This window comes from Schistocerca serialis, chromosome 1 (assembly GCF_023864345.2).
Source record: "Schistocerca serialis cubense isolate TAMUIC-IGC-003099 chromosome 1, iqSchSeri2.2, whole genome shotgun sequence".
Classification (NCBI taxonomy): domain Eukaryota; kingdom Metazoa; phylum Arthropoda; class Insecta; order Orthoptera; family Acrididae; genus Schistocerca; species Schistocerca serialis.
The window spans coordinates 1,131,417,325-1,131,441,706 of record NC_064638.1 but is presented as its reverse complement, the minus strand read 5'-3'; the positions used below and the strand labels follow the sequence as shown (position 1 = coordinate 1,131,441,706).

At 37.3% G+C, this 24,382-nt stretch overlaps 1 protein-coding gene across 1 annotated transcript in view; it reads left to right on the top strand.

The window, feature by feature from the left end:
* Positions 1–24,180, top strand: part of LOC126417097 (inter-alpha-trypsin inhibitor heavy chain H4-like) — a 138,801-nt gene extending 114,621 nt beyond the window's left edge. The window contains exons 9-17 of the mRNA XM_050084994.1: positions 3,220–3,413; positions 4,274–4,465; positions 5,323–5,517; positions 5,628–5,819; positions 12,470–12,608; positions 12,693–12,797; positions 19,537–19,670; positions 23,365–23,507; positions 24,067–24,180. Coding sequence (XP_049940951.1) covers positions 3,220–3,413; positions 4,274–4,465; positions 5,323–5,517; positions 5,628–5,819; positions 12,470–12,608; positions 12,693–12,797; positions 19,537–19,670; positions 23,365–23,507; positions 24,067–24,154 — 1,382 coding nt within the window. The 3' untranslated portion in view covers positions 24,155–24,180. The remainder of the gene's footprint in view (positions 1–3,219; positions 3,414–4,273; positions 4,466–5,322; positions 5,518–5,627; positions 5,820–12,469; positions 12,609–12,692; positions 12,798–19,536; positions 19,671–23,364; positions 23,508–24,066) is intronic.
* Positions 24,181–24,382: the final 202 nt, after the last annotated feature.

Sequence of the window (24,382 nt, the reverse complement as noted above, 5' to 3'; positions counted from 1 at the left end):
GGCAAAGGGTAGTCAAGGTTTGCAAGTAATGCTGGGCATTCACTGTTATCCCATGCTGAAGGAAGTGATTCAGAAGGGGGCCATCTTGGTCAAAGAAGAAGGCTTTGAGGGGCAAACGATTCACCTCAGACAATGACGTCCAGCTGTATGTGCAGAACTGGTTAACATCACAGCCCCAGAATTTTATGAGACAGCCATTCACTGCCTTGTGTCTCAACAGCCAGGGTCAATACTTCTAACATACAGGTACTGGTTTCTGTAATTATGCCTCCAGCTTGTTTCTTTTTGAACGCCCCTTACATTACGATTTTTTCTTATATAAATTATGCTGTGATAAATGTATTCACGAGGAACTGTCAGAATTTCTACCTTTTTGAATAATTCTTTACAGTGTGCCTTGTTACTACTATTCATTAGCATTCCTAGAGCTCTTTTCTGTGTATTGAAAACAGTCTGTATGTTTTCAGCAGTTATTCCCAAAACATTATCCCATAACTGAGGACTGAATGCATACAATGAAAGTAGGCTACTTTGAGGCATGAAATGAAATGCTGCACACTGGTGCAAGGAGTCACAGGGCATAACACGCTAAGGACAACCTCTTTGCCGAAATTATCACATGTTCTGTCCATTTCAGTTAACAGTCTGCATTCATCTCCAAGAATTTGGTATCAGTTACACTATCTAGTACATCATTGCTTTTAGTGTAGTATCTCTGGGTTTTTCTATTTAGTTGGAATTTTATACACTTTATCTTTTTCGCATTAAAGTTGCTCTGTTTCTTAATGACCAGTTGTGGACATATCTAAGAGCTTCATTGGATTTTTTTGTTAACTGTGTTGAATTTTTGTCCATAATCACTATGGAGCTGCAGCCAGTTTTCCAAATGTGACTTGAACCAATTCTTTGCCATACCCCTTACCCCTCTCCATTCCAATTAGCATAATAAAATTCTATGGTAAACTGTGTCACATACCTTTGATGGGTCCAAAAAGTGCCTGTTGCTTTGTCATTCTTGTCTGGTGCTTTGAGTACGACTTTAGTAAACTGTGCTATAGCTGACTGTGGCACAGTATACTAAAGTCATACTCTTAGCACGACTGTACTATAGCTGACTGTGGAAGGGATCAGTTGGTAGGGCATATTCTGAAGCATCAAGAGATCATCAATTTAATATTGGAGGGCAACATGGAGGGTAAAAATCATAGAGGGAGACCAAGAGATGAATACACTAAACAGATTCAGAAGGATGTAGGTTGCAGTAGGTACTGGGAGATGAAGAAGCTTGCACAGGATAGAGTAGCATGGAGAGCTGCATCAAACCAGTCTCTGGACTGAAGACCACAACAATAACAGCTGACTGTGTACCTCTTGTGGATCTGAAACCAATCTGTTCATTGCAGAGAAGGTTGTGCTTATTTAAGTACTTCATTAGCTTATTTTTCATTGTGGTTTCTACTGATTTGGAAATTCAAAATAGCAAAGATTTTCTACATTTTCTGCATCACCATTTTTTAGCAGGTATTCAGAAAAGGAGCTAGATCTGAAAGATTCATTAATTATTATTGTTAATGTGGTTTTTTTGTTGTTTATACGTTTCTTAAGGACACTTACTGGGATCTCATTTACCTGTGCCACTTCTTTCTCTGTTGAAAATTTCTCTTGCAGTTTCTTAGCAATGCCAATGAAGTATTCATTCATGACGTGTTTTTTTTTCAGGTACAATACCTTTCTATAAGTTCTCCTTTAATTTCTGTAACATTCTAAAAAGCTGGGCCAGCCCAGCTATTTTTGATGGATGTGTGACACCTTAGAGTTTCAGAGGATTTTCTGATAACTCTGGTCACCATTTTTTTTTGTCATGTACTTATTGAACATTTCGTTTACATTTGTTTCTCCAAATACTTCCTCCCACTCCTCATGTTGTAACTGGGATTATAACTGACATAGGTTTGATTCTGAGACTACATGTGTATTCAATTAGCGGACCTTTCTTCATAACTATTTGATTTTAATATCTGACACAGATGATCTGACAGGCCTAGATTTTGAAGTAGTAGTAGCTGGCAGTGCTTTCTTTCTATGTGTATTGCTACATAGTCTATTACTGAGGAAAATGGTTTGATCACTCTAGTTGGGCAGTTTATGAGAGATGTTACACCATAGTTGCAAAGGATATTCAATGAAACAATTAATTTTTGACAAAATAATTTAATTGGATGGATAAAAAATCCACTCACCGAGCAGCAGCAGAACACATACAACCCTCTTTTATGTGCATGTTCTGCCGGCACTTGGTGAGGAGATTTTAAGTATACAGTTAAATTATTTTGTAGAGAATATTCAAGCATATACTACTGACATCATCTGATGTCATTGCAATGAAATTTAAATCTCCATATATGACAATGTTGATTTGTGGACTATATCTTGCCTACACTCCGTATGAGTTTTGAGGAAAAAAATGTCCGTGTTATCACTGGGGGATCTATGCAAACAAAATACAATTAATTTTTTTGATGTGCTGTTTTTTCTTATTTCAACCACAGATCATTCAAAATTTTTGTCTTTACTTAATGTTATAAGGTATTTTTTAATTTTAAATGTAATACCTTTTTTCACTTAAATGTGTGAAACCCCAACCTTTCTTACAAATTCTACTATGAAAGGTGGGGTTCATGTACTTATCTGAAAATAGGCATTAAATTTAAAACTGGAAGAGATCTTATGGCATTAAGGGAAGAAAACATTTTCTAATTATTGTCTTTTGCTGTTAACAAATACTACTACTGCCACAAATCATTGTATAATTGTACACTATTATGGAGATCATGCAAAATAGCCTGTAAAGTCTGAATAATAAACACTAGAGCTACAGATGCCACAGCTAGTACATAACAAGTAGCCTTCAACATCTAAACTAAATTATGCTCACTGGGATAGCCCTCTATTAATGTCATAAAGTGTCTTGTTATTGTAGTATGCCTTGCTTATTTTTTATCTTGGTATGTTCAGCTCCTGTAAAACTGAGCACTGCGCACTGACTGAATTGCAATACTGCTTTAATTTTCTATACATATTTGTTGACAAATTAGTACCTTTCCTTATTTTTGTGGTGTGATATTCTTTTATTTGATCTCATACTGCCTGAAAAACTTTCGTCATATTTTCTTTTGATACTTATTGTCATGCACCTTATAATAAGTAATTTTCTTATAGGAACTAATATTTATGAAGCTTTGAGGAAAGCTCTTCAATTAGCATCAAAGAGGCAATATAACACAGAAAACAAAAATGCAACTGACCTTCCTCAACCAATGATTCTTTTCCTCACGGATGGTGTTGCCACCATAGGCCAGATCCGTCCTTCCAGGATTCTTGCTGGAGTAAGGGCACATAACACAGAGACTAAGGTATCTTCCAGCTCTTACCTTTTCACTCTTATTAACTGATGCATGATGTTTTAGCAGTAATCTCCATTTTGTACATACCCTACCTTCCACCTTTAAGCTCTCAGATTTTCAAATCTTGTCTGGTGCAATCCCCAACAATCAGTCTTTCCTTCTCAACCCATCCAGTAAGCCTCCCATGACCCAGGGTTCTGGGCGGCTTTTCCAAACTCTACTCCTTTCACAAACTCCACAAATCCTTCTCCTTCACCCCTTCTTCCTTCCCCTTCAACCCTTGTGCCAGAAGAAGGAGCCACTGGCTCCAATACCTAGCAAACTGTAATGCCTTTTATATGTGTGTTCTTCTGCCACTGCTTGGTGAACAGATTTTTTATCTACCCAGTCACTTATAGAGACTGAGATACGTTATCCATTAAAGTGTGAAACAAGTAAGACATATTTTCCATGAATGGATTGTGATTTTTGTACATTGTAATAAAAGCACTCACTTGTATGCCAATATTACATCAAAGGCAATGACACTGTCACAAAAAATTAGATCAAAACTATTTGTATTAGGATATTATGTTCCACTATATCAAAGTATAAAGGATTTGAAGTGTTGTTTGCAATTGTAGAGTAAACTCTGTGAAACCAAGCAAGTGGAAAGCAATTGGCAATTCTTACAAGGGATTATGAGGTGTTTATGAACTATTTTGACAATGAGGATATCTTTCTTGAACCTGATAGTGCAACAGACCAATAATAAAAGATATTTCATACAGTAAAGTGCTGCAAACTGTTTATATGTCTCACTAAAAATAAACACTGAAGTGCACAAATTTACATAGAAAAACATGTTTTCACTTTTATTTCTTTTATAGGCAACTGTTTTCACACTGGCTTTTGGGGACAATGCCAGTTTCATTTTCCTTAAACGTTTGGCATTGCAAAATAATGGATTTGCTCGTAAAATTTATGAAGCAGCTGATGCATCTCTCCAGCTCCAATCATTTTACCAAGAAATCTCATCACCTGTTCTGTCAAACGTAACTTTCAATTATGTGAGGTCAATGGTGAGTTTCACTGTCATAAAGAGAGATTTACAAAGTAATAAACATGTTATATGTAAACAGTTAAAATTTTTCACCCATACCTCAGTATTAATCTATTGTTGTGTGCAATGACATGAGGCTATATTAAACAGTAAGTAAAGGAAGAGAATGTAACATTCTTGCTCCAGTGTTTTGTACAAATAAGGATAAGAAAACAAGTTGTTTGATGAGTATGGTACTTCATTATCTGTCAGTAGGAAACATTCCTGAAAGTAATATTACTTAATCTTTAGTTTCAAATAACAATGAAAAACCAAGTACCCGTGCAACAGAATACTGATAAAAGTGCTGAAGAAGTGAAAGGCCCATAACCTTTCAGAACCTAGATAAAAGATGGAGAAAATATTTAATGAAACAGCATTATTCAAAGATGAGATGAGAAATGGTTAACTTGTGATACCATTGTGTTTTGTTTGAACTAGGAAACTTTCCTGGGCTAAATTCAAACCTCTATCTCAAGTGTCTCATAGTGTGAGTGCATGTGACATTGTTGATGGTCATCTGTCCATTGGATGGGAATGTTAAGCTCAGCAGCTCCCTTGTTGCTGTTCGAGAGGAGTAGGCTACATGCTAGCACCAGGTTTCCCCTCTCCCTTCCATTCATTTGTATCAACACAATTGTAGTAATAGACTGAGCAAGCACCATCAGTCATCTACACACCACAGATGCATGGTTGACACATCACAACAGGATGAAGGGAGGCAATGGCTAAGCATCCACCATTAGGACATAGCAGGAATAAAAATGTGGGATTTGTGCATCTGCCCCCAATGTTAATTTCCTAAGTGTGGGACTGATTTTGACTTTTATTACATAGGTAGATGAAGCAGTTGTGACTCAAAGCAAGTTTCACTCATTCTACAGAGGAAGTGAATTGGTTGTTGCTGGTAAAGTAAAGAAAGAAAATGAAGATGATCACACAGAAAATATTTTCCCTGAAGTATCAGCTTGGAGCTTTGGCAAACATTATCAACAATTTCCAAGTGAAGTTATAAAAGAAAAGAAGCAGACTGTAAGTACTATCACATTTTTATGTATAACAACACTAGCTATGATATTTCATATGATACATTAAAAAATCCATTGCTTTTCACTAGAGGTAACTGGCACAAATTATTTCAGAAAGACATTGAGAGCAGTTACGGAGTTCTGGAAAGATTATGGGCTTATCTATATGTCAAACAACTCCTTGATGAGGCTTTAATGTTGGAAGAAAAAGATGAACACAGTCAAATGCAGTTGCAGCAGATTACAATGAACAATGAAACTGTAAAGCCTTCTCCTAAAGAAACAGCACTAAATATTGCCTTAAAGGTAACTGGAATTACTTTGCTTAGGAACACAGATTTTTTTCTATCCTTGTAACATAACTTTTCATCAGTAATCAGTGCTAAGCATTTACAGAGGACGCAGTTACAAAATAATGTAAGTATTTTGCACTGATAAATTTTAATGTGAACATTCAATCCTCAAAGTACCAGGCATTAATTCCTGATCAATAATTTCAAACTTGTCATGACTAATCATTCAAAAAATTGTTGACATTTTTATTCCATCTTCAGTTATTTTAACACAATGTTCAAAGTTGTTTCACTTGGAAACTCTAAGTACAATATCTTAATGTGTGGCCTCTAGGAAATTATGAGATATTCCCCAGACATGCTACATGCACCCTGTTGTCAAAGTAAATTAGGGGACATCATTTTCTGAGAGACACATTTACTGCAACCCCAAAATTCAAATATTCCGATCGTTTATTAGCAAATCTTATAAGGTATGTGCGAAATTTTTGTTTTGTCATTTGGAGTTACTAAATTACTTACTACATTGCTGTAGGCTCTTGCTAAAAACTTTGGTGCCATTATACAGAAGACCTGTTTAATAGAGTCATTTAATCTGCCTGAACTGAGTTTATAATCTCAGCAAATGTGACATCATAAATTAATTGTATACATTAGTAACTGACTGCAACAAGTTTAAGAACTCAGACAGAAAAATGCTTAAAGGCTTAACAGTAAGGTCTAAAATAAAGCCTGTAGCCTTTATGTTATGTACCAAAGAAGAAATAATATTCCTCGCCAGCAGAAACTCTTATGTTCCTTTTAAACATGTTTTGCATTTCTCAGTAAGCAGGAAGTTGATAGTGCTTTGTGTGAAGCCACATTAATGTACTGTTTGAAGTTTTAGATAAAAACATTGTGGCGATAATTGATTGTCAATGACTCTGGAACAAGGAGTGCTCTATTCTCGGATCCAGTGAGCTTTGGGAAGCACTGTGACTTTTGTTGTTTTCACATGCTGTGCTATATTTTCTGTGATCATCTGCGGGTGCTATTAATACAACAAGAATGCTTGTTTTTCAGTGTTTACTCCACAAGAACAGATAACTGTAACCTCCTTTGCTATGCTACACTAAAGTCTGCTACTGGATTCTGTGTTCACTAGGAAGTTTCTTCTGCCCGAGATTCTGGTTTCCTCTCTCTGGAGTTTCTACCTCACTCCACTATGGACCACTGAGCTGTACAGGTTTGGGGTCCACATGCATGGCTCCCCTTTCCCCAGTGTGGTCTGTCACTGCCTGCATCACACACCTTTGATGCTGACTTTCTCGCCAATCTTGCTCTGCCGTTTAATGTGTCTACTTCTGCACCAGCCAATAGGACACTCGAGTCAACTGGTCAACTGCACTGGGATACCCCTGCATCTATCTGACATACCATGCTGCCCAGACCTTGGGTGACATACCAGCCGTGGTTCTTCCACACCACTCGGCAGTCAATCACGATTTCATGCCTTCCTCCAGGAATCCATCCACATCAATCGTTGATACTTCCGCATTGGGTTTTTCTCTTGGCCATGTGCTGCCCCCTCCTACACAGACCACAGATGATGGATCTCTGGCAGCACACCTCAGCACTATTACTTTTGTTTTGCCCATCTTGCTTTACAACTCTATCATGCTTGCAGTGCTGTGTTCACTTTGTGGCCATACAGGTCCCTTCTCCACACAACCTGTGAGTTCTGGGCATCATATTGCACCAACACAAGTCCTGGACTTTCATCAGAACATCATGCTTGTCACAGTCAACACCGTGGATGCTACTTCTCCAAACCTCACATGGTCTGCACTCTATTGACTCTGCCCCCAAGCACTGCCTCCAAGTCATTTTCTGAAGCTGCCACCAATACAAATTGACAAGTCCATAATGTTGTTTACCTTGGTGGAAAACTTGTTGTACATACATGGTACCATAAACAACAATGCTCACTTTTTTTGTTTGATGAACAATTTTTATGCCCACCGCAGTCTTACTAGTGACTTATTGCTAAACCCACATGAGTGTAACAAATATGCTTCTGCTCTTGCGCTCCTCACCAAGAATTTTTCATGTATGCCAGAAGATGCAATCCATGGCATCATTTATAATGAGAATTTAGGTGACAGAATCCCTTCCCAACTATGGCAACGCCTTCGTGCTCAGGTCACAACAGAGGTCTGCCGGACTTAGTGCTCTGGGTATTGTGATTAGTTAAGCTTCCACTGGAACTGCAATTACAGTTGCTTCCTCACATCTCACCCTCACATGAGGATAAACTATGGTTGCCTGAAGAGGTGTATGCTGTTATTTGACACTGCTGCCGAGTTGCCTTGTACAGAGCAATGTCTGCTGCTGCGGTTGGCATACCAGCATCTATACTTCCTCTGTCAGCTGGCTGCAGGTGTGGGTTCACCTAGATGTACTGACTCCTGCTCGAGACACTCTATGTTGTGTTCACTGGTTTAACTGAACGCTATTGTGAATGGGATGACACATAAAACTGTCACAACAAACGGCCCTCCGGTGCATCATAATGCATGCCATCCCTCTCCACACAAGCTATGCCTTGCTGAGACTGCAGTGGATGAACTTCTGTGGGCAGGCGTTGTTTGACCTCTGGACAGAAACTGGTTTTCCTCCAGCCTCTTAGACACCAAGGACAGCACAGTACACCTTTGTTGTAACTATCATCATCTCATTATGTGTACCATAATTGGCAATAATCCTGTCCCACACATTCAAGACTTCACCCAAGTACTTAGAGGTGCACACATCTTTAGTGTTTTGGACTGCACCAAGATATATTTACAAATACCCATGGAACACAGTGACATACCAAAAACAGCCTTCATCAACCTTTTACCTTTACAAATTTTGTTACATGCATTATCATTTCAAAAACACAACTCAAACTTGGCAACATTTCATACACCCACTTCTCTTTAACTGCTCTTACTGCTACCCATACCTAGATGACATTCTCATTTTCTCCTCCTCTGATGAAAAACATGAGCTACACCTGGCCATGGTACATAACTTTCTGGCATGTAATGGAGTCAAGATTAATCATGATAAATCACAACTCTGAGGCACCTCTGTTACCTTTTTTTGGGCACAATGTCTCCTGTGAGGGTTTATTGGGATGGCTCCATCCATGAACTGCCACTCCCAGTGAGTTTTTGCGAAATTCCCTGGTTTTTGGGAACCATCAATTTTTACAGAGACAGTTTGCCAAGGTGGCAGCTAGGGTCTGGCAACATGTTGAAAGCTTTCGAGGATTTCGAAAGCTCGAGGATTTCAAAATAACTTTAGAGCATGCCATCAACCTTGCCCTCCCTTGCCAAACACTTGCATTGGTATTATGGCAGGCACAAGTGATTTCGCAATAGGTGATGATACAATTCCGCCACTCCATTTTTTTTTGGAAAATGCTATCTACAGCTCAATGTAAGTGGTCAGCTTTCAACAAGGAACTTCTTACAGTGTACCAGGCCATCAAATATTTCTGTGCAGTCATCGAAGGAAGGAACATAACAATTTTCACGAATCACTGTCCCCTCTCAGATGCTAACTGCAGTCCTGCCATTGACTTTCCTCCATGCAGGTTTCAGTAGATGGATCTCATTTGTTAGTACATGATGTACATCTGATATATCCACAGCTCAGAAAATGTGTTGGCTATTTCATCTCCTATTAAGTTTGATGAACTGGCTGACTTACAGGGCAGTGATATCAAAATCAGAACCTACATTGGACCTCCTCCACTTCTGTACAGATAGTTTCTTGCAACCTACTGGGCTTGGTCAGGCCATTATGGTGTGTGTGATACATCCATGGGGATCACTCAGCCTATTGTCCTGGCTGCTTTTAGTCACCAAGTTTTTGCTGCTTTGCATAATCTTTCACATCCTGGCACTAAGGCTACTAAACAGCTTATCATTGAATGCTTTGTCTAGCCAGGTGTGAAGAATGGCTGCTGGGTGCGGGCTCATGCCTACGTACCTTGTCAGCACAGCAAAGTTGGCAGACGTATGCAGCCTCCTCTAAGCAAATTTGACATCCCCTGGAGGCCATTTACAACACATGCAGCTGGACATTGTCAGGTCATTGCCCATATCTGATGGTTTCAGATATATCTTGTCCATCATTGACCATGTTACACAGTGTAGGGAGGCAATCCCTCTTGGGAACATTACAGCAGATTCTGTAGCACGAACATTCGCATTTTCCTGGATAGCTAGATTCTGGTGCCCTACATCCATCACAATCAATCAGGATAGGCAGTTCTAATCACTGTTATTTAACAAATTCTGCGTGCCCTGTTGTGTGGATAAATTTTGCACTACAGCATACTATCCTCAGAGCAATGGGCTCATTGAGTGTCAGCACAGGACTCTGAAAGCGGTGTTCATGTGCCAAGGTGGTGAGTGGTTCAATGCCCTTCCCTGGGTCATGTTAGAAACCTGTATGGCTTGTAAGGCAGCCATCCGAGTGTCACTTGCCAAGGTCCTATCTGGTGAGACATTAGTCCTCCCAGCTGAGTTTGTCGACAATGTTGCAGCTGTCAATCTATCTGACCTCCTTGCTCTTGTCAAGCATGTCAGGTCACCTGCAGCTGCTATCCATATGCCTCCTCCATGACCGCATACCTGTCCCCAGGTTTTCTTGCAATTGGCCATGGACTCATGCGAGTTTATTATGTTACAGCATGACACACTCAAACTGGCACTACAGCCACCTTACTCTGGCCTGGTCTGCATGACTAATACTCTGGACATGCACATCAATGGACAGCATCAGACAGTTTCACTTCAGTGGGTTAAATCAGCTTGGGCGAATGAGGAATCTGTCCCACAATCTCTTGAATTGAGTTCTCCACTGTCGCAGGATGCCGTCAGTCACTCAGTGGTTGCATGTGATGATCCTCCTCCTCCACCTCACCCAGACTCTGTGTGTGATAATCTGCTGCCTCAGGTTCAACCATGCATTGCATGTAACATTGCACTATCTCAAGTGCTGCCATCTGCTGTTCCCCTGGTGTGCTCTAGTGTTTCTTCCAAGCTACAGTATCTCTGTCCTCCTTCTCCTACAGCACCCCCTATGACTATCAAGATTTGCTTTTATATCCACATTTTTGGGAGCCCAAACAATGGGCTTTCCTTACAGCTCCAAGGTGGATCATCTTCATCCTCCATGTGAGAGACATCTTGTGGAAAGCCACATCCACCTCACATGTAACGATCCTGTGCACAATCCTGTTCCAGATGAGGTGGATGCAGTTGGATTAACAGCAACATTCAGCTCTAATGGTGTCTCAAGATGTGTGTCCCCTTCTTCACAGCTCCTCCAACACTGCTATCTCCCAAGCTGGTCCAGTTCACACGTGCAGGTCGATCGGTCTTGCCTCATTCACTCTGCAAGAATTGATCCAACCTTGCCTTCTGTTCAGACCAGCCACAGCATGGGTGGTCACACTACCTTGCATAATTAACCAACACCTGTTCAATGGCCTACAACACTCCTGTTTTCGACAGTGCTCATTTCCTCTCCCAGTGCTGCACACTCCAGGGGTGGTGGGCTCTCTGTGGGTGAATGAAGAGTGTTTGGTTGTAAGTGCTGGTAATTTCTATCTGGGAACTCATCAGCAATTGGGAACTTGTTGATAGAAAGCCCACTTCAACTGAATGATTTGAAATGAGGGACAGTGGACGTTTTCCAAAGTAACTATTTTTCATTTAATATTCATCCACACATACAAAGTACTCTAGAAGTAGTTCTTATAATTTTTAGTGTGAGCACATTAATATTACTACAATCATAGTTTCTTGTTAGTATACATTACAGAAGCATCCTATAGTAGCTGGCTTCTTCCATCAGTTACTGCATATGAATTATTTTATTCATAGCTGTTATTTTTCAGTAACTGTAGTATATATTTCAGAATAAAATTCAATCATCAGTTGCATAGATATTTTTATTTTGTGTTACTAGTTTTGACAAATTAATTCATCATCTTCAGGAGCCTACAAAATTTGGGATATTATAAGTCATTAGGCATTGCCCATACATTATGTAAAGTATAAGAAGTTAATTACTGAAACTTACATAGTACAAAAATATCTGTGCAATTGACAACTGAATTTTATTCTGAAATAATGTATGTAACTTGACTTGTTCACAGTCCTGAGGGTGTTGGAGTTTACAGAACACAATTTGTGATTGAATCCTGTTAAAAGTATGTGAAATTCAGGAGTTTTACTCTTATTTTTTTCTTTCCTGTAAATAAGATGTAAGGAGCATGCTTTTGGTGTCTCTTGATTCAAAGTACCATTATCATTAACTAGTAATTTGTGTAGCATGTAGTTGTTCACACAGTTGCTTCTCATTACTGGATTCATTCTACATTCCAGAATGTTGTTATCTATTCTGGAAACAACAGTGTAGTTAATGAGTGGGAGTAAAATTTGATAGTGTTTGATTGTCTTAATATGTTTCTATTACATGATTTTTATGTTAAGAAAGCCTATTTTTTTAAATTTATTTGCCTCTAGCTGTGCTTAAGGGTTCTTTTAACACAGGCTCATTTTGCACATTGACATGTAAAAGAATTTATGATAAGATTATGTTGTTGATAATTTTTTCCAGTATCAGTTTGTGACTTCTGTTACATCTCTTGTTGTGGTAAAACCATCTGCTGGAAGAAACAGCACTATCACTTTCCATTCTCAAGTGCCAAAAGATGCTGCAGAAACTATGGATACAGCCCCATACCACAACAAAATCAGTAAGTTTCCATCTGCTTGAAAAGTTTAACATGTATAAGTCACATGAAAAGATGATTAATTTCCTTGCATCTGTTTATTTCCAGTGGCCATTGCAATGCCACCATATTTTCCAGGCAAGAGACCTGCCACAACAATACCACAATTTCTTGAGCAAGACAAAATAGGATCACTGCTACCAGCAATAACTAGTGAGTGAAAAACTCTTTGTTACTGTATGCCCTTTAAACTTAAATTTTCTGTCCTTCTCTCTCTCACCTCTTTCTCCATCAATTTTGTCCCTCCATCACATATTCCTTAGGTTCTCACTATCCTCTGTTTTTATAGTAACAAATAGCTACGAACTGCTAGTTAAAGATTCAGCAATCATTGGTATGCCATATACATCATGACCATTATCAAGAATTTTCAAGCAGCATATTAATACTTTTCACATATATTTCGTGAAATAACTATGATGGTAAAACCACTGAAATTCTAACTCAGAGACTTACCAGAAGTAGTTCTCTCTGTGCATATATTCAGAAATAAATGAACCAATGTCCATGATGAAGAGAAAAGTGGTTAGCTGAGTATTGCGAATGCAGGTTAGTTGACAAGATTCATTTGATGAGATTTACCATATCTGATGTTTGTGTTCATTTTCCATACATTAATCACGTTCTTCAGTACAAAGTCATTACGAATGATTTGAGCTGGTGGAAATTTAAACAGGAAATGGAGATATGATGGTGGCTTATTGACACACAAAGGCTGTTCATAAAGTAACCTCCACTTATTTAAAAAAATGTGTATGAAGTTATAGAATTTGCTTTGCAATACTGTCAAAGTACCCACTTTAATTGATTTTTCCACAATGCTTCCAGCCAACTTGAGAGATATGTTATACCATTTCACAAGCTCTGAAGTTCTGCATTCATAGAATTCTGCTCCTTCACACATCTGGCATTAAATTTCCACCAGCCCAAATCTTTGGTAATCACTTTGTACTGAAGGACATGATTAATGTATGGAAAATGAACACAAACCTCAGATATGGTAAATCGCATCAACTAAATGAATCTTGTCAACTAACCTGCATTCACGATACTCAGCTAATCAATTTTCTTTTCATCGTGGACATTGTTTCACCTATTTCTGAATATATTCTTTATTGCCTCACACCACCTTCACTTATTATTGTAGACTTGGGTTACTGGATATTTAATGCCAGATGGATGCAGGTAGCTGAACTCAACAACTACAGAATTTCAATGCTCATCAAACACTATGACAAATGTGTCAATATGGCTGGAAACAATGTGGAAAACTAAATTAGACTGTGTACTTTCACAGTGTACTAAAACAAATTCTGTAATTTCATTCACATTAAAAAACAAACAAACATAAATTACTTTATGAATAGACTTCATAGACATAAATTTAGATGTACAATTACATCTTTTCTTGTGAATTTAAAAGGCATCCAAGTCTTATAAAAATAATTAGTAAAATTAGAAAATCAGTTGCCTTCAGCAGAACAATGGCCACCTGCTTGATTAATAGTACATTTCATTATTTGTATTACATGTAACTAGCTTTCTATGCCTTGGAAAAGTTCATTTTACTATGTTCATTTCAGAATTCAACTGTGTTCTGCCATATCAAATTATTTAAAGAACCTATTTCTAGCACAATTCTTTTTACATGATTTATCAGAATATTTGGACTCGTAAGTTATCTCTAACGTTATTATTGGACAGGTTTTTAATTTTCACAAAGTAGAGATACCTACTGGTGAACAAGTTAGTCTAGTGTGCAGAGCAGTGGACTCTAGCCCTGTATGTCCTGGCACCTTATTGCACCTTGGCTGGGCTTCCAAATCAACTGATCTTAATCTTTAATTAAACTCTAGATAGGGATGCCCTTTTTCCTTATTCCAGTCACTCTAGGGGTAAAAGATGGCAGGGGGTAACGGGCCCACCATCCGCTACATGACCCTCCCCCCACAATCTCTGCCTTTGACACAAAATCTTGTGCTCATCCATAACAGTGTTTTCAGCCACAGCTGACATTTCTAGATGTTTGTGCCTGAAATAAAGGAAGAAGATTAGGGTTTTATACCCTACTGGTGATGAGGTCAATAGAAGAGGAGCAGAAACTAAAGAGTATGGTAGAACTGGAAAGGAAACCAGCCATGTCCATCTCAAAGGAATTATACCACAATATGCCTTAGATGATTTAGGGGAACCATGAAGAATTTAAATCTGGATAGAGATTTGAACTGTCACCCCTCCTGAATGTGAGTCCAATATCTTAACATGGATCCACCTCCATTATTTCTGACCTGATGGAGTTTGGTGCAGTGCAGCAAAACAACCTGAATAGAATGACACATTTAACAAGAGTCACAATCACACTGAATATTATAAATACCTGGTAGTTTCAGGCTTGGGCTGTTATTCACAGGGCTAAGTAGCTCTTTGATTTTTTGGGTGGCCAAAAAGACAATATTAATCCAACATCTGTCTAACATTGATCCTATTTCACTGGAAACTGTTGTGTAATGATCATCTTTCGTTGCCAGTGTGTGTGCACCACTATTTCCCAAAGAGCAGAGACATGATGCCAGATGGCTTATTTTGGAGCCCAAATGGTTCTTGTTCAACAGCATTTGGCTCTTAAGTATCAGAATTTTCCATACAACTATCATATAGTCAGGAAATTGCTCCCTACCTGCACAGAAAGTTAGTCACAAGCTGAATATTCAGGTAAGATCAGTGGACAAAATATCAATCATTCCCTTAAAAAAACACACTGATCACTTTGGAGCATAGCAAATACTGTAAAAATGGTGCCAGGCAGTCATGTGACCTTCCACCTTTAATGTACATCATGGCAGTGAAGTGATGTGTATGTACCACACAAATGCACAGAATCAGATCAGTAAGATGGGCCGATATGGAGACATGGTAGAATGGCATAAGAGAACTGTCATGTTTGACATGTCCATGACCACACTGTGAATGAAGTTGCTCAATTTGTTGGTGATTTATCAACGCAGATTGTCCATGCCTAGAATGAATGGTGTACCATTTGCTGTCATATAACACAGTGTAAGAGTTGTGATCAGATGAAGATACTAACTGACACAGACCAGTGATGAGTGTCACATCTTGTCAACGACAATTGGTTTCAAACTCAACATGAACTGCTCCATCACTGATCACAAGTCCATCTCAACATGTTTCCTAGGCAAACACTGCCAAGGCAACTTCACTCGAAGAACATTTGGAGTCAGGTACCTCGCAAAAGGCCATTGCTCAAGGTGGTATGTGAAGCTGCTTCATTGGGGCAAACAATCCAGAAACTGAACCACAGCTGACTGAAGGCTCTATATGTAGAAAAATGTAAGTTAATGCAGTTGAACAGGAAAAACAATTGTATAAAGTTTGAATATAATATTAGTAGTGTGTTGCTTGACACAGTCATGTAGATTTGCAAAGTGATATGAAATGGAATGAGCACATACAGACAGTAGTAGGGAAGGCAAATGGTTAACATCGGCTTATTGGGAGAATTTTCAGGTCAGATTAAAGGAAAACATCTAAGTAATTCAGAGGCAAAACAAGGTACCCTCTGCCACACACCATATGGTGGCTTGCAAAGTATGTATGTAGATGAAAGTAGCACGTAGTGCGGTTGAACAATTATAAATTTTGCCTCTTTTCACTTGATGTAGGGTACTGAGTGATCTGCAACCAAATGAGGTATTCAACATGCAGTGTGTGAAAGGCATAGTTCAAGCTGAAGGAGTTCTGTGAATTTGAAGATGTGTTTCATACAATGTCCATGTCCCACTCATTCAGATTACCATGTTTATTTCAGTATTCTTGGAGACAAAGTGTAGCCCTGTCTTCTGCGTCTTAGTGTTTCATGTCCCATTGACAGTGAGATAATCAGAGTTCTACATCTTCATGATGAGTATGATGTGTCTAGTCCTACCTTCCAAGATGATGACAGCTATATTCACAGGGCTGCATGCATACAAACAATTAGGCATCCTGTTGTACCTTGACTGGGCTGCCATATCACCTGATCCTTATCTTCAATTAAATTCATGCACTTCCTTTTGTGCCAAATTGTGGTGATTATCAAGAGAAGAGGTGGTGTTACACAGAAGTGGTGTCATGCCTACATTTTTATTTGGTTTGTTTATTGTGTCAACATTTTCATTCTCTGGAACTCTCTGCTTAGACTGATATATTCCTATTAACAGCTGACCTTTACAGATATTTCTCAAACCATGTCTAGATTGAATAGACCTTCCACAAGCAAGCATTTTATTTTTGAATTATAATGTGAAGTTTACTGAAGATTTTCTTAAAATCAAAAAAATGTAACATCTGTATCATTACTATTAATTACAGCTTCCTGAATCCAAAGTAAGAATGAGTTATGTTTCATGTGACTACCCTCTTTAAAACATTACCAGAGAAGGAAAGTTGCTACTCACCATATAGCGGAGATGCTGAGTCGTGATAGGCACAACAAAAAGATTCACACAATTAAAGCTTGTCCATTAAGGCCTTTATCAACAGTAGACACACACACACACACACACACACACACACACACACACACACACACACACACACACACACACACACACACACACACACACTCACGTAAACGCAATTTGCTATCTGAGACCGCAGGCAGGCGCGCGCGCGCGTGTATGTGTGTGTGTGTGTGTGTGTGTGTGTGTGTGTGTGTGTGTGTGTCTGTGTGTGTGTGTATGTCTACTGCTGACAAAGGCCTCTGCTATATGGTGAGTAGCAACTTCCCTTATCCGGCATTGTTATATTCCATCCCGGATTTTCCATTGTTTGATTTTTACTCTCTTTAAAAGATTTTTGTATATCCTTGTAACATTCACAACTTGGTTAGGCACACCTGCAGTTATCTGCACTGAATTATTTTCAACACATTTCAATCAGTCTTTTACTCCAAACGGATATGCATCTAAAAATTTAATAATATTCCATTGGTAGGTCTTACAAATACTTTTTGGTGCACAAACTGAAAATGTTTTAAATGTCAATAGGCAAGTACAGACAATATTAATAAGAGTTATTAAAAATGCCTGGGAAGTAATTGTATGTGGTGATTTCAATATTGATTCATCTCTGATGGTATTAATCAAGAGTGTATGTAACATGGTAGTAGTACACAGTGCAACAGTGATTGCAAAATTATTTTTAAATCCATCTCTCTATCTCCTGAAACAGATGTGAACCCATAATAAATGGTTTGCCTCACCATGATGGTCAAATGGCAACAATATATCAGCCACATCAACCAGTTTTGCATAAAAAAAGAAAAGTACAGTTTCACACAGTCATAAATGACTATCACACTATTCAGAGAAAGAATTTACTGTATAAACAATGGGAAGAGAGAGACAGAGAGAGAAAAGAACTGTTGCAACTCACATCCAAAATTTCATAGTAAAAAACATTAAATCAGTTTGCCTTCTCGAAAGGCAAAAGTACAATATGTGCCATTAACAAATTTGTTGAGAAAATTTGTTCATGTTTGGACAAGTCCCAAAGAATCACAAGAATTTTCTTTGGCTTTACAAAGGCTTTGGAGTATGTAAAGCACTGCCTACTTCTCTGTATATCAGTGCTATGGGTTTTTCAAAGTAGTTGCTTTTCTGTCAAGAAATAGTACAGTAACGAAGTAATTCGGAAGTAATTTCCATAACTATTCATGTCAGTAAATAAACTCTAGCTTTAATTGGTTCTTAGTGCACTTTACAGAAGTAGCCTGCAGTAGCTGGCTTTTGAGTGTCATATCTCTATTAATAATTTTCAGTCTTTCCGCTCCCGGGATTGGAATGACTCCTTACCCTCTCCCTTAAAACCCACTTCCTTTCGTCTTCCCCTCTCCTTCCCTCTTTCCTGATGAGGCAACAGTTTGTTGCGAAAGCTTGAATTTTGTGTGTATGTTTGTGTTTGTTTGTGTGTCTATCGACCTGCCAGCGCTTTCGTTCAGTAAGTCACCTCATCTTTGTTTTTATAAATAATTTTCATCAAATTATTTGTAACGTAACTGGGTTTTGCTCTGGGACTTATGGTGTAGTCCTACAATTCTACATCTTTGGAAAAAACTACTATAAGCTTTCAGACAAAATTATGTGTTACACAGGCACAGGAAGTCTCAACTTTATGTATGATGATGAATACATACCAAAGTGATGAAATGAAATTTTTACCAAGGCCATTATTAGAATCTGGGTCTCCTGCTCAATAGGCAGATGCACTTACCACTGCACCACCCTCACTCTGTGGGTAACACAGCTGTAGGGATTACTTATATTTGTAGTTAGTTGCCAATAACTTGACCAGTGTGAAATCTGACTGACATCAGGTAGCTCGTCTACAAAATATTTTCCAGTATTCCAAAACAGTTAAACTCTTCACCTGATGAAAATTTTAAAACGAATAATCACAATGCCCCTCCCACACAATCTCTTCATCATTTACGGTCATTGACAGTAAATAAATGCACACAAATACAACAAACCTTAGTGAATTATAAAAATGGAATGAAATGGGCCCTACTTTTAAGACAAACATAAGTAACTGAACATATCTTCCAATTAAAGGAATTTGCAATATCTATCTTGTTAATTTGCCTCAAACACCATACACAATAATCCACATTGTATTCCCAGCAGAAAGAGAGAACATAAAAAATAGGTTTCTTTACTACAGAGTAGTAAAAGGTGCTGATATCTAATAGTTTCTATATCACTGAGGACTACATAAATTGTTCACACTGCACTGATCTGTTAATTTGATAAAGAATATATGGGAAGGGTTTCATAAATATTAATAATAATGATATGAAAATTATTCTAAACTAATTTCACTTTCATTTCAGCCACAAACAAGCCCATATTGACTCTTAATGACATCACATGGCTTGATCAGTATCTTGGCACAGATGGCCAGCTTCACATTATCAGCAGGAATTCATCAGAAGAGAACAGAACTTTAAATATATATTCAATACAGGTATGCAGACTTGAATAGTCCTCTGTAGCAATATATGTAAAAGCACTGCCTACACAAAAGTATAGTAAGCTAGATATCAATACTCCCTGTGAGGAACTGCACTTTGAAATATCGGGTATAGTAATTGAGTGCCTTAAAATATTGGTAGTAGTAGTCTACAGGTCACCTAGTGGAGACCCCAGTATCTTTCTTGAGAAATTTGATGACCTATTAATGTCCCTCTGTACACCAAAATGGGAATAATATACTATTGTCATTGGAGGGGACGTCAACTCAAGTTTTTATATTCTGCAGGACAAAAAAACTGTTGCAGATTTCAAGAATGTACTTAGGCAATATAACCTGTACTATACTAACTCCAAACCCACCAGGGTCCCTGCTTGTCTTGATAATATATTTACAAATATTAATAGAACTCATATGTCATCAGATGCAGTTAGTTTTCATTTCTCAGACCATAATGCAGTATATATTAGTCTTAGCAACCTAACTCCAGACTGTTCCAGCCCAAAAGCTAAAACTGTAACCACGAGACCTAAGAACAAAGAGAGGATAGATAGAGTTAGACTTGCTCTCACTTGTATCAGTTGGGATGCCCTATTTAGTAGACTACAACATTGTTCCTCTGACATTGTTTTTACTGAGTTTTTCTCTATATTTTTAAATACATTTGAAAATAATATTCCTTTGAGAAAATGTACTCTAAATATTAAGGATAGTAGTTGTTATAAGAGAAGGAAAAACAGGGAATGGTATACTCCACAGTTAGGGCAAATGAAAAACACTGTTATGCTCTATTCTGGTATGTACAAGAACAGCAAATCTGAACTACATAAAGAATTATATTCCAGAGATAAGTGTAATTATAGACAGGCTATTAATGATGTTAAGAAGCTACATAATACAGCCCTCATTGAAAAGTCTAGAAATAAATGCAAAAAACCCTGGAGTATAATTAACTCTGTGGCTTACACTAAAGGAAAAGACATTATTGCCATATCCTCAGATGAATTCAATAAATTCTGCATCCAATCTATTGAAGAAATATGCAGCTCAATAGACAAACCTCCAGAAAATGCCCTTAACTTCTTCGATAACTATTTTGAAAGGCCCCGCCAGAGCATTTTCAGCTTCACCGAGGTATGTACCAATACAATTCTGAAAATAGTTAAAAATTTCAAAGCCTCAGATAGCGTTGATTACTATGATTTATCATGTAACTTATTGAAAGATATTATTGACGGCATAATTGATCCCTTAACCTGCTGTGTAAATAACTGTCTAGCTGAAAACAAGTTTCCTGATGTACTAAAAATATCTAGAGTGGTCCCAGTATATAAGAAAGGTGATAAGAACTGCCCTGCTAGTTACAGACCAATATCGTTAACTCCTGTTTTCTCAAAAATTCTTCAAACAATTATGTATGATCAAGTTAGCATGTATTTAGATAACTTAAACTTAATAAGTGACAAACAATATGGATTCATGAAAGGTAAATCCACAACAGATACTATGGATTCTCTTGTAAAATTTGTTCTGGATGTGTTTGACGCTAGGGGATTTGCTCAGGCTACATTTTGTGATCTGAGCAGAGTGTTTGGCTGTATGGACCATGATACTTTACTGAATAAGCTATCCTATTACGGTTTTGCTAATAGCAGCATAAATATGATTAAATCCTTCCTTCAGAACCGCCAACAAGTTGTATGCATTAACAGGGAGAAGTCAGATCTGGTTAATGTTAGGTCTGACATGCCACAGGGCTCAGTACTTGGACCTCTATTGTTTTTACTTATGATTAATGACCTGCCATCTTTTGTAAACTCTCACACAATAATGTACGCCGATGACACAATTTTTTAAAATAAAAGCTCAGATTTAAACACACTAAAAAATCTAGTTAAAGATACCCTTGCTCAGAGTTCATTATGGTTTAGAGTGAACGGTTTTCTACTAAATGAAAGTAAGACCCAGGCACTTTCCTTTAGCTTAAGAGAGAATCATGACTTAGAAAGTATAAAATTTTTAGGTGTTATAGTAGACAACAAGTTGACATGGGAACCACATGTAAAACATTTACCTGCCAGACTCTCAAGAGTTATCTATTTAATTAGCAACTTAAAAAGACATGTCCCTAATAGGTATATAAGATCAGCGTATTTTGCTTTCTTTCAAAGTATCATATCATATGGAATCTTATTGTGGGGCAATAGCAGTCATGTAAAGGGCATTCTACTTTTACAAAAAAAATTAGTAAGAATAATAACCGACTCAGATAAGTTAGAACACTGTAAACCCTTGTTTGTTAAATTGCAATGCCTGACGGTAATAAACTTGTAGATCTATAATGTTCTGTTGTATGTTAGGAACAATATTTCAAATATATCATTAAGGAGGGATGTACATAGCCATAACACCAGGAACAAATCATATTTAGATGTACCATATCAAAGACTATCAAAGTCACAGAATTCATATTTCGTTCTTGGACTTAAGCTGTACAATAAGTTAAGTATAGATTTAAAAGAGTTACCTGTCAATATCTTCAAATCTAAGTTGTACAGAATACTAGTAAATAATCCTTTCTTTTTTGAAACTGAAAATACTGTCTTTCAACACTGTATCTAGCAGATGGCCTTATGTAATCCAAACTAAATTGTATTTAGTAATTAATGTTAAAAATGTAAGTTATCTTGACATTGTCTATTGCTTTATGAGCTGAACGACAATAAAATTTGATTGATTGATTGATTGACAGGTACTCATCTACAAAATAGTCCTCTGTATTTGACTTTAATGCCTTTATGCACAAATGTGCTCAGAAATATTGAATGAAAGTATATTGGTTACACATATGACATCCTAGGACTGAACCCAGAATCTTCAGATTTGTAATCTGTCACTTAGCCCCTATATTATTATTATTATTATTATTATTATTATTATTATTACTATTTTTAATTCATGGGTTCATGGCTGATCTCAGTGTCCAATGAATAAAATACTTTTCGCAATCAATCATGTTACCTTCACAAGCAATGTAGTTCATTAGTACTCCCAATGTCAGTTTTCAAAATATTGTCCCTGTTGGACACTGAGCTCTTGCTACACACCTGTGAAATTCAGCCACACAAGCCTTTTTTGTCAAATTGTTGAGATTTAATGACATTTCAGTAGTGTGTGTAAAATATTATAATTTCTAAATGAATTTTACATTGAGTGATACATATCTTTTCTGAAACAGTATTACAATAAATTACAATGAAAAAGCAATATTTTTTATATTAAAAATATTGTAATACATGATTCTCATAGAACATTTATTACAGTAGAAAGCACTTCTAAACACTAAGAGTACTGAACCAGTTTTCAATTTACACATGAAAATTACAATGAAAGTCATTTCTGTGGGACTGGTATTTAAAATGGGCGCTATATAGAATATGTAAATATTAGTCTATTACTAAAATAATTTATATTTTAATGTTTATAAATGTGCAATGATAGTGACAGGTCTTGGTTGTGCAAAATCAGTCTGTTGTCATAATTAACATGCTTCATGGGGACATGTCTGTAGCCACATCACATTTTCACACTTAGAAAAACAGTAGGCCTACCTAGTCCTTTGAGCTTTTAGGAAGTAATATGTCTGTGAGACTGAAGAAATAAATCAGTATTTAAGCATTTGTTACAGGAAAAAGTTCCAGTTCAACCATGTACAACCCCAAATAATGAACGAGCAACTTGCAGGCCTCTTGTGGAATGTGTGTTGCCTGAATTCAAAGATGATTATGACATCTTTCTACAGTACATTTGCTCATTTGGAGAAAGTGACAGGTAATTTCCTTTTTGTGCACAAAGTTCTACAGAGTATACTCAAGGCAATATCGATACTGGTGATAATGGATGATGATGATGATGATGATGATGATGATGACGATGATATAATTGTAATGACATTATTATGATTGTTATTATTATTATTATTAATTTTGCACAGTACTTCAATTAAATCATGTTTTCAACCAAACATTTAAAAGCAACACGTGTAATGCTAGAATGTTTATTTAACTGTAATACTCAAATTGAAAGAATAGATTATGTTTTCAGTAATTTAAGGATCTCACCATCACTGATCTGTGGTTATATTTCCATTTCGTTCTCTTGCTGGGAGTACAGTGTTCTCTCACAACTTCTTGGCCACCAATATTGCAATTATTTATGTCCTTCCAAGAGCTTCTGCTGTTAGATTCAGTATGATATTTTGCCCTGAATTATATAGAGCATTTACTAAGACACTGTACTAATATACTGAAGTGTATAGTATGGGAAAGCTAATTATGTGTGATTCCAACAAAGAGAAAAGTAATACTTAGCTTTTATCTTTGGTTCACAGCTCTCTCGGTGTGTGCTGCCCTGTCTCAACTGGCCCAGGCAGTTCACCAAATGAACCAGCAACTGAAAATTATTCATTAGTGCCATAAACAGCCTCTGTCCTATTTTGTGTTACATTAAACATATTTATTGACCATTGTGATTACCTTACTATATGAACTACAACCTTCTGAAGCTTAATGTGTGAGAATAGCTTGGAAGATGTGAGCCACATCAATTCAGTGACTGATCGAACTTGATACATAAGTAGTAAGTAACTTGATACAAAATTACATCAAACAAAATGGAGAAACCGAAAGATTCTATAGTCTCAAATA